Source organism: Oncorhynchus tshawytscha, linkage group LG01, assembly GCF_018296145.1.
Source record: "Oncorhynchus tshawytscha isolate Ot180627B linkage group LG01, Otsh_v2.0, whole genome shotgun sequence".
NCBI lineage: Eukaryota > Metazoa > Chordata > Actinopteri > Salmoniformes > Salmonidae > Oncorhynchus > Oncorhynchus tshawytscha.
In genome coordinates this window covers 9,885,693-9,901,369 of record NC_056429.1, presented here as the reverse complement: position 1 = coordinate 9,901,369, position 15,677 = coordinate 9,885,693, and the positions used below count along the sequence as shown (strand labels likewise).

General features: G+C 42.2%; 1 protein-coding gene across 1 annotated transcript; it reads left to right on the top strand.

Annotated features, from left to right (window-relative positions):
* Positions 1–952: 952 nt before the first annotated feature.
* Positions 953–15,475, top strand: LOC112218338 (SIN3-HDAC complex-associated factor). The gene is made up of 6 exons (XM_024379044.2): positions 953–1,111; positions 3,134–3,261; positions 3,659–3,758; positions 3,917–4,040; positions 4,599–4,749; positions 12,228–15,475. Exons 2-6 carry the CDS (start codon positions 3,134–3,136, stop codon positions 12,505–12,507), a joined length of 783 nt encoding a protein of 260 aa, XP_024234812.1. The 5' UTR covers positions 953–1,111; the 3' UTR covers positions 12,508–15,475.
* The last annotated feature ends 202 nt before the right edge of the window (positions 15,476–15,677 follow it).

Genomic DNA, 15,677 nt, shown 5'->3' with positions numbered 1-15,677 from the left:
TACACCACCCGATGCTACAGGAAGGCCATAAAGATCATCAAGGACATCAACCACCCGAGCCACTGCCTGTTTGTCATCCAGAAGATGGAAATCAAAGCTCATCTGAAAAACACTATCTTCAGACTGTTAAACAGCCACCACTAACAAACTGCCAACACACTGTCAATGACATGGCTCTCCAGCCACTTTAATCATGGGAATTGATGGGAAATGATGTAAATATATTAGCCACTTTAAACAATGCTACCTTATATAATGGCTACATTGTTCATCTCATATGCTACGTTGATTTTCTATATCATCGACTGCATCCTTATGTAATACATGTATCACTAGCCACTTTAACTATGCCACTTGGTTTACATACTTATCTCATATGTATATACTGTACTCGATATCATCTACTGTATCTTGCCTAGTACCATCACTCATTCATATATCCTTATGTACATATTCTTTAAACTGTGTATAAGACAGTAGTTTTTTTTGGAATTGTTTTGTCTGTTATTACTGCATTGTCGGAACTAGAAGCACAAGCATTTCGCTACACTCGCATTAACATCTGCTAACCATGTGTATGTGACAAATAAAATTTGATTTGATTTGATTTGAACGATGGGCCCTATCATTTCATGCAATGGTTGGTAATGTTGTTTTTTTTAAATCATTGTTTGGGCATACATTAGGCCTAGTTAGCCTTTACTGTCACAAAATGGCTTTAACTTTGACCATCATAATTGCACAAGCCATCTGGCATTCCATAGTAAAACGATTGGCTCCGCCTCTTTGCTTACGTTCTCCACTGTGCCATAGCAACGAGAGACGAGCCCCCTCTTCCCGCGCAATGTTCCCATCCTTATAAGGCCAGCAGACCGCAGACGCACTGAAACGTCAGCCATTTATGCAAATTAGGTTGATTGAAGAAAATCAGAAAATGGAGGCGTTGATGGAGCGCACGCGCAGTGAGTCCACAACTACACAGTCCCAGACACAGCCAGCGAGACGTCAACAACAGAGAGCTGGTTGCTGGTGAATTGTGAGAGTAATTACATTGTAACGACTCGTGTTCAAGGTTATTACTTTGTATCAACTACGTTCGATTTGCATCAAGGTAAGAATTGTGTTGGCTATTGTTCAAGAAGCTACTCAAACTGTGCAAGCTTTTGGTGTCTGTTTGCTTGGCTATTGTAGGCTATGATTCAAAACAAGTAAGCTCGAGTTGTTGTCCACTTGAGGGAGAACAATTAACATTGATGTCACCGTTAGAATTAAGCATTTATAAGCCTACCATATGCCTACTATGTTACCACTTTTTTTATAGGCTAGTTTAAATTGAAATGATAATTGGTGATACGATTGCAACCATGTTTAATGCAGATTTGGCCCTAAACGCATTGTATCCCCTTGATTGTTTAGCTCTATGCCTTGTACATTATTGTATGGTGTATTGATGATTAATTCGTTTTAATTGTGATTTTTGAATAGGTGAATTCATAGCTTCTAACTCCATTTTTAAGTTTGCAATGTTGAAATATGCATGTTCCGTTTCTGATTAATGACTGCATAGTATACTGATGCAACTAATGCCCAAGTTCGAGCTCCCATCACGCCCACCCGAGATGAGTTTATACGCGATTACTCCGTGTGTCAACACATTCATGGATGCATCTATCACGACAAAACAAGTAGTAGCCTAACCAAATGATGGCAAGGTTAAACCACAATTCAATAACATTGAAGTACGTTGTCACTGTTAAAAACCGAAGCGTTGAACTTGATGCGTGTTTGGAGGTGCACTGGCCAGTGACGCGGCATCGCTTAAATAACAAAGGGTAAAGATCACATTACAAGACTGTTCCGATGTATGATTGTATCGTTTTGGAGAGGAATATGTCCGTTTTCTGAAATAAGTTTGATAATGTGGTTGTGTCATCGACAATTGAGTTTATGGACTGGTAGACGACCGACGACGGTTTGAAAGGTTCCGTTTAAAATGGGTGCGCATGAGGCTGCTCGTGTGCCATGCTTCCTGGCGAAAGTGGGCGGTGAACGTATCGATTTACTGTACTCTTTCCTCGGTGGAAAGGTTCTTTTTTTTTATCATGACCGAAGAGTTTTTAGTTTTTAAACAGTCAGTTTGAATGATTAACGATGTTAAGTCAGTTTTACAACTTTAAAATTCGAAATATTTCGCACATGATAGCGCATCACACACCCCGCCCTCATTCCCCCTTCCCCACCTTTGAAGTGTGTTGCCATGTAGAGTTACCGCACACAGGCCTACTGTATTATCCTGCTACTGTCTGTGGTCGTACCACTGCATTGTCAAGAGACCCGAAGGACTGCCGCTTCGATGGCAAAACAAGTAGCATGGGGGGCGCGGCTCACGGTTTTGCCGCATGATTATTTTGAAGGCCTCCGTGTGCTTAGTGATGGGGTTTGCATGGCAACACAAGATAAAATCTACTTTAAATGTCGATTAGAATTAAACCATACCCCCATTTTTATTTTATTATTTACAGTTTTTAAAACAATTTATTGCACCAACAATTTATTGCACCACAAGGTATTCACACAAGCAGGTCTCATCACATTAGCCTCTTTCATTCACTGGTCAGGCGAGTCTGTCCTTTAGCATCAAAACCAGAGTTTACAGGTTTGCCCTAGCTTACAACATATCATATTTTGGCATATCGGTGCGGGAGCTATGCAAATCTCAGAGGGCGATAAGAGCGCGGCGGCAGGGGGACATTATCTGTCTGAAGTGCAGACAGCTGACCTATATTCAGTCCCATTTGGGTCAGAGTATGGCGCTCACTTTCATCTAGCGCGCTTTATTTCGCGAACCGTCTAAAAAATATTGAATGTCAGCTATATCAACCATCTCCATATAGAAACACATTGAAATGTTAGCTTGTTGTTCCGCTGGTTGGTACACAAGCTGAATATTTTGCATAACGTTTGAATAAGCCATTAATAGGGAGAATATATATAACCTCAAAATGTAACAGGCATGTATGCTACCCATCGCCTGTTATAGGCCAATCCTTCTCATTATGATTATTGCATATATATACTTTTTTTCATTTTAATAAACTGCAAATTGCCTTTGCTGTTTTGTTTTCGAAAACAGATGTTTGGCTTTCACAAGCCGAAGATGTACCGGAGTTTAGACGGCTGTTGCATCTGCCGCGCCAAGTCCTCCAGCTCGCGCTTCACGGATAGCAAGCGGTACGAGAAGGACTTCAAGAGCTGTTTCGGGTAAGCAAGAATTTCTGACAATTACCGCGGCTTTATAGTCTATCTATCCAAGTTGTAAAAATAGAATGACTGTAGTCTGCTGCAGGCATTGTACAAAATGTAGTTGTTGTTTTTTTAAATAACGGAGTGGAGTCAATGAAATGTCACATTCAGTTCTGTTTCCATTGCGTATGCAGGAAACGGGTGTAGTATTTATGCATCCCAAGCGCACACACTCACAATTACAAAAGTGTCCCTATGAGTTGACAACTACATGTGAATTCATCTAAAATGGTTTGAATAAAAATAAAATACGTCCTGGTAACCAAAATGTAATGACATTAGGAACCATAATATTGACATTGTTCACATTGTCCTGCTTAACCCATATTTCACATGTTTTCCCCCCCTCATGTAGATTGTGTGAAACTCGGTCTGGTGAAATCTGCAATGCCTGTGTACTCCTTGTGAAACGATGGAAGAAACTCCCAGTGGGGTCTAAGAAAAGCTGGAATCATGTAAGCTCCACATGTCTTGATCTCCTCTTCACCACTCACCTGTCTGTTGAAAATGGTTATGAATAACACCAAAAAGAGAGGAGCTCCTCTTCTCCCATCTCCTTTTCTTTCTTATCCCCCTCTCTACTCTTCTTCTCTCCCCTCCTCTCTTATCTTAGGTGGTTGATGCCCGAGGAGGCCCCAGCCTAAAGATGTCTTCCAGGCCAAAGAAGCTGAAATCCCTCTCCAAGAGAGCCAGGCCAAGAGAGATCAGCCGACTGCAGAAAGAGCTGAAGAGAAACAGTAAGTCCTGTTCACAATGCAACCATAAACATAATGGGGTTTGACCACTTCAGTAATAGATCAATGTAACCATAAGGACCCAATCTCAGTGCTTTTCAGGTGTTGAGGCACTGAGGCAGGTGACATTTTTTCATTTCACAAGTATCCTTGTATTGCAGCCTAACTGCATGTAGCCTAGCGGTTAGAGCATTGGGCCAGTAACCAAAAGGTTGCTAGTTCGACTCCCTGAGCCTACAAGGCAATTAACCCTAATTGCTCCAGTGTCACCATTGATAATGGCTGGCCGTGGCCCCACTTTCCGAGGGTGTCTCAGGGGGAGTTGGGATATGCAAAATAGCACATTTTCAATTCATGCATGCATATAATTAGGTGGGTGCTTATAACGCTTATATAAGACAAATATAAGCACCCACCTAATTATTATGTAAATATTCTGGTGGATGAGATGTTTCAAAATTTGTGTGACATTCCCACTCTGAACATACCCCTGCTGCGTTCTACCAAATAATGTACACTACAGTATAGCTTACTTCATCTATGGTTCTACCGCCTCTCCAGACTCTGATGCCCACAGTACCACGTCCAGTGCCTCGCCGGCCCAGTCTCCCAGCTACAGCAACCCCTCAGACGAGGGCACTGACACAGAACTCTCCCCTGGCTCCAGCCGTTCCCCTGTCTTCTCCTTCCTGGACCTCACTTACTGGAAGAGGTAAGGCTGGAGGATCTTCCCAGTAAACTACACTGAACAGAAATATAAACCCAACATGCAAAGTGTTGATCCCATGTTTCATAAGCTGAAATAAAAAATCCCATAAATGTTCCATACGCACAAAAAGCTTATTTCTCTCAAATTTTGTGTAGTATTTTGTTTATGTAACAGTATAGACTTTACGTCCGTCTCCTCGCCCCGACCTGGGCGCGAACCAGGGACGCTCTGCACACATCAACAGTCACCCTCGAAGCATCGTTACCTATCGCTCCGCAAAAGCCTTACAGAGGGGAACCACTACTTCAAGGTCTCAGAGCAAGTGACGTCACCGATTGAAACGCCACTAGCGCGCACCACCGCTAACTAGCTAGCCATTTCACATCGGCTACACTCACCCCACTTTTGACCACCTCCTCTTTCCACAGCAACCAGTGATCCGGGTCAACAGCATCAATGTAACAGTATAGACTTTACGTCCGTCCTCCGCCCTGACCTGGGCGCGACCCAGTGACACTCTGCACACGTCAACAGTCACCCTCGGAGCATCGTTACTAATCGCTCCACAAAAGCCGCAGCTCTTGCAGAGCAAGGGGAACCACTACTTCAAGGTCTCAGAGCAAGTGACGTCACCGATTGAAACGCCACTAGCGCACACCACCGCTAACTAGCTAGCCATTTCACATCGGCTATATTTACATCCCTGTTAGTGAGCATTTCTGCTTTGTAGAGATGATAATCCATCCACCTGACAGGTGTGGCATATCAAGAAGCTGATTAAACAGCATGGTCATCACATATGTGCACCTTGTCCTGGGGACAATAAAAGGCCACTCTAAAATGTGCAGTTTTGTCACACAACACAGTGCCACAGATGTCTCAAGTTTTGAGGGAGCGTGCAATTGGCATGCTGACTGCAGGAATATTCACCAAAGCTGTTGCCAGAGAATTTAATGTTCATTTCTCAACCATAAACCGCCTCCAACGTCGTTTTAGAGAATTTGTAAGTATGTCCAACCGGCCTCACAACCGCAGACCATGTGTATGGAGTCGTGTGGGTGAGCGGTTTGCTGATGTCAACATTGTGAACAGAGTGCCCCATGGTGGCAGTGGAGTTGTGGTATGGGCAGGCACAAGCTACGGACAAAGAAAACAATTGCATTTTATCAATGGCAATTTGAATGCACAGAGATACCACCACAAGATCCTGAGGCCCATTGTCGTGCTATTCATCAGCCGCCATCACCTCATGTTTCAGAATGATAATGCACGACCCCATGACGTAAGGATCTGTACACAATTCGTGGAAGCTGAAAATGTCCCAGTTCTTCAATGGCCTGCATATTCACCAGTCACCCATTGAGCATGTTTGGAATGCTCTGGATTGACGTGTACGACAGAGAGTTCCTCTTCTCGCCAATATACAGCATCATTAAACAGCCTTTGAAGAGGAGTGGGACCACATTGCACAGGTCACAATCAAAAGCCTGATCAATTAAATGCGAAGGACATGTCACGCTGCATGAGGCAAATGGTGGTCATACCAGATACGGACTGGTTTTCTGATCCATGCCATAATGTTTTTTAAGGTATCTGACCAACAGATGCATATCTGTATTCCCAGTCATGTGAAATCCATAGGTTAGGGCCTAATGAATTTATTTAATTTTAATGGGGATGGGGATTTTAACAAGGCTAATCTGAAAACAAGACTCCCTAAATTTTATCAGCATATCGATTGCGCAACCAGGACTGGAAAAACCTTGGATCACTGCTATTCTAACTTCCGCGACGCATATAAGGCCCTGCCCCGCCCTCCTTTCGGAAAAGCTGACCACGACTCCATTTTGTTGATCCCTGCCTACAGACAGAAACTAAAACAAGAAGCTCCCGCGCTGAGGTCTGTTCAACGTTGGTCCGACCAATCTGATTCCACACTCCAAGACTGCTTCCATCACGTGGACTGGGATATGTTTCGTATTGCGTCAGACAACAACATTGACGAATACGCTGATTCGGTGAGCGAGTTCATTAGAACGTGCGTTGATGATGACGTTCCCATAGCAACGATTAAAACATTCCCAAACCAGAAACCGTGGATTGATGGCAGCATTCGCGTGAAACTGAAAGCCGAACCACTGCTTTTAATCAGGGCAAGGTGACCGGAAACATGACCGAATACAAACAGTGTAACTATTCCCTCCGCAAGGCAATCAAACAAGCTAAGCGTCAGTATAGAGACAAAGTAGAATCTCAATTCAACGGCTCAGACACAAGAGGTATGTGGCAGGGTCTACAGTCAATCACGGATTACAAAAAGAAAACCAGCCCAGTCACGGACCAGGATGTCTTGCTCCCAGGCAGACTAAATAACTTTTTTGCCCGCTTTGAGGATAACACAGTGCCACTGACACGGCCCGCAACTAAAACATGCGGACTCTCCTTCACTGCAGCCGACGTGAGGAAAACATTTAAACGTGTCAACCCTCGCAAGGCTGCAGGCCCAGACGGCATCCCCAGCCGCGCCATCAGAGCATGCGCAGACCAGCTGGCTGGTGTGTTTATGGACATATTCAATCAATCCCTATCCCAGTCTGTTGTTCCCACATGCTTCAAGAGGGCCACCATTGTTCCTGTTCCCAAGAAAGCTAAGGTAACTGAGCTAAACGACTACCGCCCCTAGCACTCACTTCCGTCATCATGAAGTGCTTTGAGAGACTAGTCAAGGACCATATCACCTCCACCCTACCTGACACCCTAGACCCACTCCAATTTGCTTACCGTCCAAATAGGTCCACAGACGATGCAATCTCAACCACACTGCACACTGCCCTAACCCATCTGGACAAGAGGAATACCTATGTGAGAATGCTGTTCATCGACTACAGCTCGGAGTTTAACACCATAGTGCCCTCCAAGCTCGTCATCAAGCTCGAGACCCTGGGTCTCGGCCCCGCCCTGTGCAACTGGGTACTGGACTTCCTGACGGGCCGCCCCCAGGTGGTGAGGATAGGCAACAACATTTCCACCCTGCTGATCCTCAACACTGGGGCCCCACAAGGGTGCGTTCTGAGCCCTCTCCTGTACTCCCTGTTCACCCATGACTGCGTGGCCACGCACGCCTCCAGCTCAATCATCAAGTTTGCGGACAACACAACAGTGGTAGGCTTGACTACCAACAACGATGAGACGGCCTACAGGGAGGAGGTGAGGGCCCTCGGAGTGTGGTGTCAGGAAAATAACCTCACACTCAACGTCAACAAAACTAATGAGATGATTGTGGACTTCAGGAAACAGCAGAGGGAACACCCCCCTATCCACATCGATGGAACAGTAGTGGAGAGGGTAGCAAGTTTTAAGTTCCTCGGCATACACATCACAGACAAACTGAATTGGTCCACTCACACAGACAGCATCGTGAAGAAGGCGCAGCAGCGCCTCTTCAACCTCAGGAGGCTGAAGAAATTCGGCTTGTCACCAAAAGCACTCACAAACTTCTACAGATGCACAATCGAGAGCATCCGGTCGGGCTGTATCACCGCCTGGTACGGCAACTGCTCCGCCCACAACCGTGAGGCTCTCCAGAGGGTAGTGAGGTCTGCACAACGCATCACCGGGGGCAAACTACCTGCCCTCCAGGACACCTACACCACCCGATGTCACAGGAAGGCCATAAAGATTGTCAAGGACAACAACCACCCGAGCCACTGCCTGTTCACCCCGCTATCATCCAGAAGGCGAGGTCAGTACAGGTGCATCAAAGCTGGGACCGAGAGACTGAAAAACAGCTTCTATCTCAAGGCCATCAGACTGTTAAACAGCCACCACTAACATTGAGTGGCTGCTGCCAACACACTGACTCAACTCCAGCCACTTTAATAATGGGAATTGATGGGAAATGATGTAAAATATATCACTAGCCACTTTAAACAATGCTACCTAATATAATGTTTACGTACCCTACATTATTCATCTCATATGTATATGTATATACTGTACTCTATATCATCTACTGCATCTTTATGTAAACATGTATCACTAGCCACTTTAACTATGCCACTTTGTTTACATACTCATCTCATATGTATATACTGCACTCAATAACATCTACTGTATCTTGCCTATGCCGCTCGGTACCATCACTCATTCATATATCTTTATGTACATATTCTTTATCCCCTTACACTTGTGTCTATAAGGTAGTAGTTTTGGAATTGTTAGTTAGATTACTTGTTGGTTATTACTGCATTGTCGGAACTAGAAGCACAAGCATTTCGCTACACTCACATTAACATCTGCTAACCATGTGTATGTGACAAATAAAATTTGATTTGATTTGATGTTTCCTTTATACAGTGGGGCAAAAAAGTATTTAGTCAGCCACCAATTGTGCAAGTTCTCCCACTTAAAAAGATGAGAGGCCTGTAATTTTCATCATAGGTACACTTCAACTATGACAGACAAAATGAGAAAAAAAATCCAGAAAATCACATTGTAGGATTTTTTATGAATTTATTTGCAAATTATGGTGGAAAATAAGTATTTGGTCACCTACAATCAAGCAAGATTTCTGGCTCTCACAGACCTGTAACTTCTTCTTTAAGAGGCTCCTCTGTCCTCCACTCGTTACCTGTATTAATGGCACCTGTTTGAACTTGTTATCAGTTTAAAAGACACCTGTCCACAACCTCAAACAGTCACACTCCAAACTCCACTATGGCCAAGACCAAAGAGCTGTCAAAGGACACCAGAAACAAAATTGTAGACCTGCACCAGGCTGGGAAGACTGAATCTGCAATAGGTAAGCAGCTTGGTTTGAAGAAATCAACTGTGGGAGCAATTATTAGGAAATGGAAGACATACAAGACCACTGATAATCTCCCTCGATCTGGGGCTCCACGCAAGATCTCACCCCGTGGGGTCAAAATGATCACAAGAACGGTGAGCAAAAATCCCAGAACCACACGGGGGGACCTAGTGAATGACCTGCAGAGAGCTGGGACCAAAGTAACAAAGCCTACCATCAGTAACACACTACACCGCCAGGGACTCAAATCCTGCAGTGCCAGACGTGTCCCCCTGCTTAAGCCAGTACATGTCCAGGCCCGTCTGAAGTTTGCTAGAGAGCATTTGGATGATCCAGAAGAAGATTGGGAGAATGTCAAATGGTCAGATGAAACCAAAATAGAACTTTTAGGTAAAAACTCAACTCGTCGTGTTTGGAGGACAAAGAATGCTGAGTTGCATCCAAAGAACACCATACCTACTGTGAAGCATGGGGGTGGAAACATCCTGCTTTGGGGCTGTTTTTCTGCAAAGGGACCAGGACGACTGATCCATGTAAAGGAAAGAATGAATGGGGCCATGTATCATGAGATTTTGAGTGAAAACCTCCTTCCATCAGCAAGGGCATTGAAGATGAAACGTGGCTGGGTCTTTCAGCATGACAATGATCCCAAACACACCGCCCAGGCAACGAAGGAGTGGCTTCGTAAGAAGCATTTCAAGGTCCTGGAGTGGCCTAGCCAGGCTCCAGATCTCAACCCCATAGAAAATCTTTGGAGGGAGTTGAAAGTCCGTGTTGTCCAGCAACAGCCCCAAAACATCACTGCTCTAGAGGAGATCAACATGGAGGAATGGGCCAAGATATCAGCAACAATGTGTGAAAACCTTGTGAAGACTTACAGAAAACGTTTGACCTCTGTCATTGCCAACAAAGGGTATATAACAAAGTATTTAGATAAACTTTTGTTATTGACCAAATACTTATTTTCCACCATAATTTGCAAATAAATTCATAAAAAATCCTACAATGTGATTTTCTGGATTTCTTTTTCTCATTTTGTCTGTCATAGTTGAAGTGTACCTATGATGAAAATTACAGGCCTCATCTTTTTAAGTGGGAGAACTTGCACAACTGGTGGCTGACTAAATACTTTTTTGCCCCACTGTATGAACTGCAACTCATTAAATCTTTGAAATTGTTGCATGTTGCGTTTTATGTTTTTGTTCACTATACATGCCCTGATAGACAGTATGGGCCAGTTTCCCGGGACACAGTTTAAACCTTGTCTGGGACTGAAAATATCCATTGAAAGTGCAATCGATCCCTTTCCAGTACACGCCACACTGACGTCACTCACAGATGTGCGCGACTCTTGGCTTCAAGAAAGCCATCTGCGCATTTTCAACAGCCTAGATTTACATTTTTATTACTTCTGAACAAATTCACTTTTTTAGGTTCTCATATGCTACAATGATGTTTTGATTCTTGCTTGAACATTCGCTAAGATTATATTTGGTTGTGAACTTAGCAAAATAACTATTTTGGATGCAGCAGTTGTTAGCTAGAATGCTAACGCTTATTGACATAGGCTGTTACAAAAGCTAGCCAAAGAGCCGTTTTACTGGTTGAAGTTGAACTATTTGTTTAAGTATAATGCAGTTTATTTGCGATGATGACACAAACATTCTATTAAGCAGGACATTCATACGAGCCTTAAAAATCCAATTATAATCCGAAAGTAGAGTGAAATTTACTCAGAAGCAACATGTAAATATAGGCTTTTTTTTGCTGGCATTCTATAACAACTCCCCCGTGCTCTACCCCCAACTTGTGCGCATCGCCCTTGTGCGGCAATGTTTGGAAACACAGAATCGGGTATATGAAGTCGAGGCTTAATCTGGGTATGGGGAAAAACAAACCTTTCTGTCCTGCAAACTCTGAGATATAGAATGTTCATGACTGCCTTGTCCAAACGTTTCATTTAATACATTTTCCCTACTTAAAATATATATATATATTTTTGTTCTGGTAGATTGTCTGTACTTATTTAGTCAGTGTTTGTATTGATTTAGTGCGGAACAAATGTGGGAAGTCTTCTGATCCATATGCAGCCTCCCATATCCATGGTCACAAGTGTTTTTGAAGTGGATTTATTCCTCTGAGAACAATGATAGTGAGGATGATAAACAGGAAGAATGTGTCCGTAAGTTGTATCTGAGTGTAACTTGTTTCCTGTGTCCCCCATGTCTGATAACACTCATACAGTTTCATACAGTCTTCAGTCGATAAGGTGGTACATCATTAATTCATTATCCTTTATGGCCTGTAAGTGTGTGGCCACTCTTTCCCAGTTTATTTAAAAACAATCAACTTCACACAATGCAGTGGTGTGTGTGTGCTGTGAGCTCATGAGCCTCCTAACAGAACACTGCATCTGTATTCTCCAGCCTGGAAGCTTCCTTGTTAATTTTCACCAGATGCGCATCCTCACCACTGCTCTGGTAGTTAGAGGAAAGAATGAATGAAAGAGAAAGCAAGAGAAAGAAAGAAAGATGAGCCATCGAAGGAGGATTTATTTTGTATTTTATATGTGCACATGCTTAGTGTCTGTAACAATAATTGTCTGTATCTCGAATGGTTGGATGTACTGTCTGTATCACAGGAATAATCCCATGCCCTTTTGCTCCTCCTCTAGGCAGAGGGTGTGTTGTGGGATCATCTACAAGGGCCGGTTTGGGGAGGTGCTCATCGACCCCCACCTCTTCAAGCCCTGCTGCCGCAAGAAACAGCAACGGCAGCGGCAGGAGCTGGAGGAGGAGGAGGAGGAAGGGTACGAGGAAGAAGAGGTGGAGGTGGTAGAAGTGACGGAGGAGGAAGAGGAGGTGAAGAGGTCAAACAGCCAGAAGAGCTTAGAGACTCCTCAGTTACAGGTCACCATGACAACACCTCAGACCGTTGAGGAGGGAGACTGGTGACGCTGCACCACAGTGTGTGCATCTTTGAGGAAGCCTTGGGAGTGCTTCTGGTTTACAAGCGCTTATAAAAATGAGTTAGGTCTGATTTCCTTCAGTCAACGAGCAGCTGAAACCCATTTTGACTTTTTTTTTTCAGTAATTTTGTTTGTTAGTTTGGTAACTTGTGGACTGACTAAACCATCAGGTCTTGTACTTGGTATTCTCCTTGTCCTGGGTTCATGTTCGTTAGGCCGGGCATGCAACGGAAAATTAGCTTTTCTTATTGGGCAAGTCATGTAGTACCTACGTGTTGCAAATGTTCGAACACCTTTCTTGGTGTGTTTTTCTCCTTGACATGAAATGCTGTAGCTCTGACTGATCACCAGCATACCCTTTACAGGTTACAGTCGTACAGTAGCACTTGTATTATACTGAAACACATTTGCATTTATACCATTTTTTTAATTGATTCTTTATATGGGCCTGTATATATTTATATATCGGCCTCGGTTGAGAAAGGCCTATTCACAGCACCAACAGTTAATACACCACCAACAGCCAATACACCAGCCTTAATTTAGTGAGGGAAGGCAGCGTCAGTGTTGGTACTAAGGGATGATATTAAAGGGACATTTCAAAAAGGTTCAACTTGACATTTATTATCTCCAGCATCACCCCAACATCAACATATTTAAAAACGGCAGGTGTCTATGTTTTGTAGTCTAAAGGACGCACACCATCTGGATTCCGGATGAAAAATGTTTGACATCGTGAATCTTTTTAAAAACAATTATGAGCAGGCAAAGGTTAGGAAACTAACTACCTGATCATGTCAAAAGGGTTTCTGGATTAAATCAGAAACACTTTTCTTCCTCTATCTTAATTTCTACACAACATTGAAGTGTGATTTTTTTTTCTTCACATCAGTTGAGGTGGCGCTAGAGATGATGAATATGAATTTGAAAATTGCTGAAATGTCCCTTTTGAGACATAATAGTTAGTGCAAGTTTGAGTTTTCTCCTGCTTATTATATGTTAATGGAGGCCTTAGGCTTTCAAAATGAAGAGAAGCAACACATTAGTGAGTTTTGCATGAATGCCGAAGAAAATAACCCCTCTCATCCAAAATATCTGTAGATCAGATGCATAAGTCTAATAAGCTATTGCATGGCCTTAAAAGCATAACTACAATTTTTTGTGGAAGTCTTATTCGTATTTTCCAGACATAATGCCCCGAAGCCACAAAGTATTGTTTTATTTAAAAGGGGGAACAAATTCGCAAAATTGTCTCATCTGCTGTATTATACACCAGCAAATACAATCGTGACCAGTTCAGATCATGACCTATTCCTTTTAGAGTTCTAGAGCGTGGTAAACTTTTATACTAGAGTTTTTCTTACTGTCAGTAAGGGGACAGGATGATGTAATTAACACACACACACACGTTTTGTTCTTCTATCCTCGTGGGGACCTAACATTTATTTCCATTCCAAATCCAAATCCAATTTACCTTAACCCTTACCGTAACCCTAAACCTAACCACTAACCCCTTACCATAACTCTAATTGTAACCCTAAACCTAACCCCTGAATTTAAAATAGCCTTTGTCTTCATGGGGATGTGGGAAATGTCCCCACGATGGAGAATTTCCATTCATTTACTATCCTTTTGGGGGTTTTCAATCCCCACAAGTATAGAAGAACCAACTCACACACATACATACATACATACATACACACAAACAGTGTATCTACTGCAACAACCTAGACCTACAATGTAATGTATACCATTTAGCAGACACTTATCCAAAACGACTTAGTAATGCATGCATACATTTCATGTATGGGTGGCCTCAGAAATCAAACCCTCTACGTGTTCTCTCTCCACATGAGCACAACATTCTAAATCTGCACCCCTGTTGTCAATAAGTGTATTGTTTTTTTTGATTGTTTTGAGGAAACGGTTTGCGTATTAGTGTTTTTGTTTTTTAAACCACATTGCCTCTTGTGGTGCTGCAGGTGTTTCAGATTTAAATGGATGGCCTACTTGTGATACATACAGTATATCAATGCTATTGATCTTTATTTAATCATTTTATACTTTTGAGGACTTATTATGTTCTGAACTTAGGATTCCTCATTCCTTGGTTAGTTAAGCAAACCACGATATACTAGCATACATCAAACAACCAAAGCACAATTAAATTCATTCAATTTGAAATGCAAAACTGATCATTTCAATGTATTTTGTAGGCTATTAGTGGCATTAAAAGGACACTAAAATCTGTTTGTTTTAATGAACCATAACATAGGGAGGATTGTATGTATGTGTACATATTTAGATGGAGGGTGACGGCTTTCTAGTTCAGTTTTTGTTATTTATTTCATATTTATTTGTATTACAGCATTTTCCCCATATTACTGTGTTCTGGTTTCTCACTGTAATAACTTAAAGATGTTACATTCAAAGTTTGGTAGTTCTGTCATATGATTAGCTTTAATGTAGCTCTTAAACGAGCAGTGTTCTAGTCAGAAATTCACAATTTATAACAGTATTTGTGAAATATTGGGATCAATACTTGTCTTTTTTTAAAAATCTACATTATCGTGTAGTAATTTATTATGTTATAAACAAACATCCTGCCTGCCATCCAGCCTGTTGAAATATGAATTTAATTAGATGTATATTAATAAAAATTTACTTTTCTCTCATCTTTTCCCTGTGATGTTGCATATGACCTGAATATAATTTAAGTCGACTTAGCTTTACATTTGTCATTTAGGAGACGCTCTTCACCAGAGCAATTTACAATTGTGCATTTCTTAAAATAGCTTTAGTGCTTTAGCGCTACATGCATGTATTGTTGCTATGCACTTGCATTTATTTACCAAGTTTGCTCTAGACATTTTGTATTTTTATACATGATGATGTACTTTTTTTTTTTTTACTAGTCTTTCAAATAAAAGTAATTTTGTGAGTTTGAGTCTGGATTTTATGTTTTAGGCATGATTATTATATTCCCAAAAACCTTGTATGCTCCTTTATGCTGTTTCAGGGCTAAATCTAGTCCCACATTCAAGAGAACTATTTTATACAAGTCGGTTTCCAAGTCGGATATTTCCGAGTTGTCTTGAACGCGGCATAAACACTTATACTCGCCCAATGGAGGGGAAAAACCCTACATAATTTTAA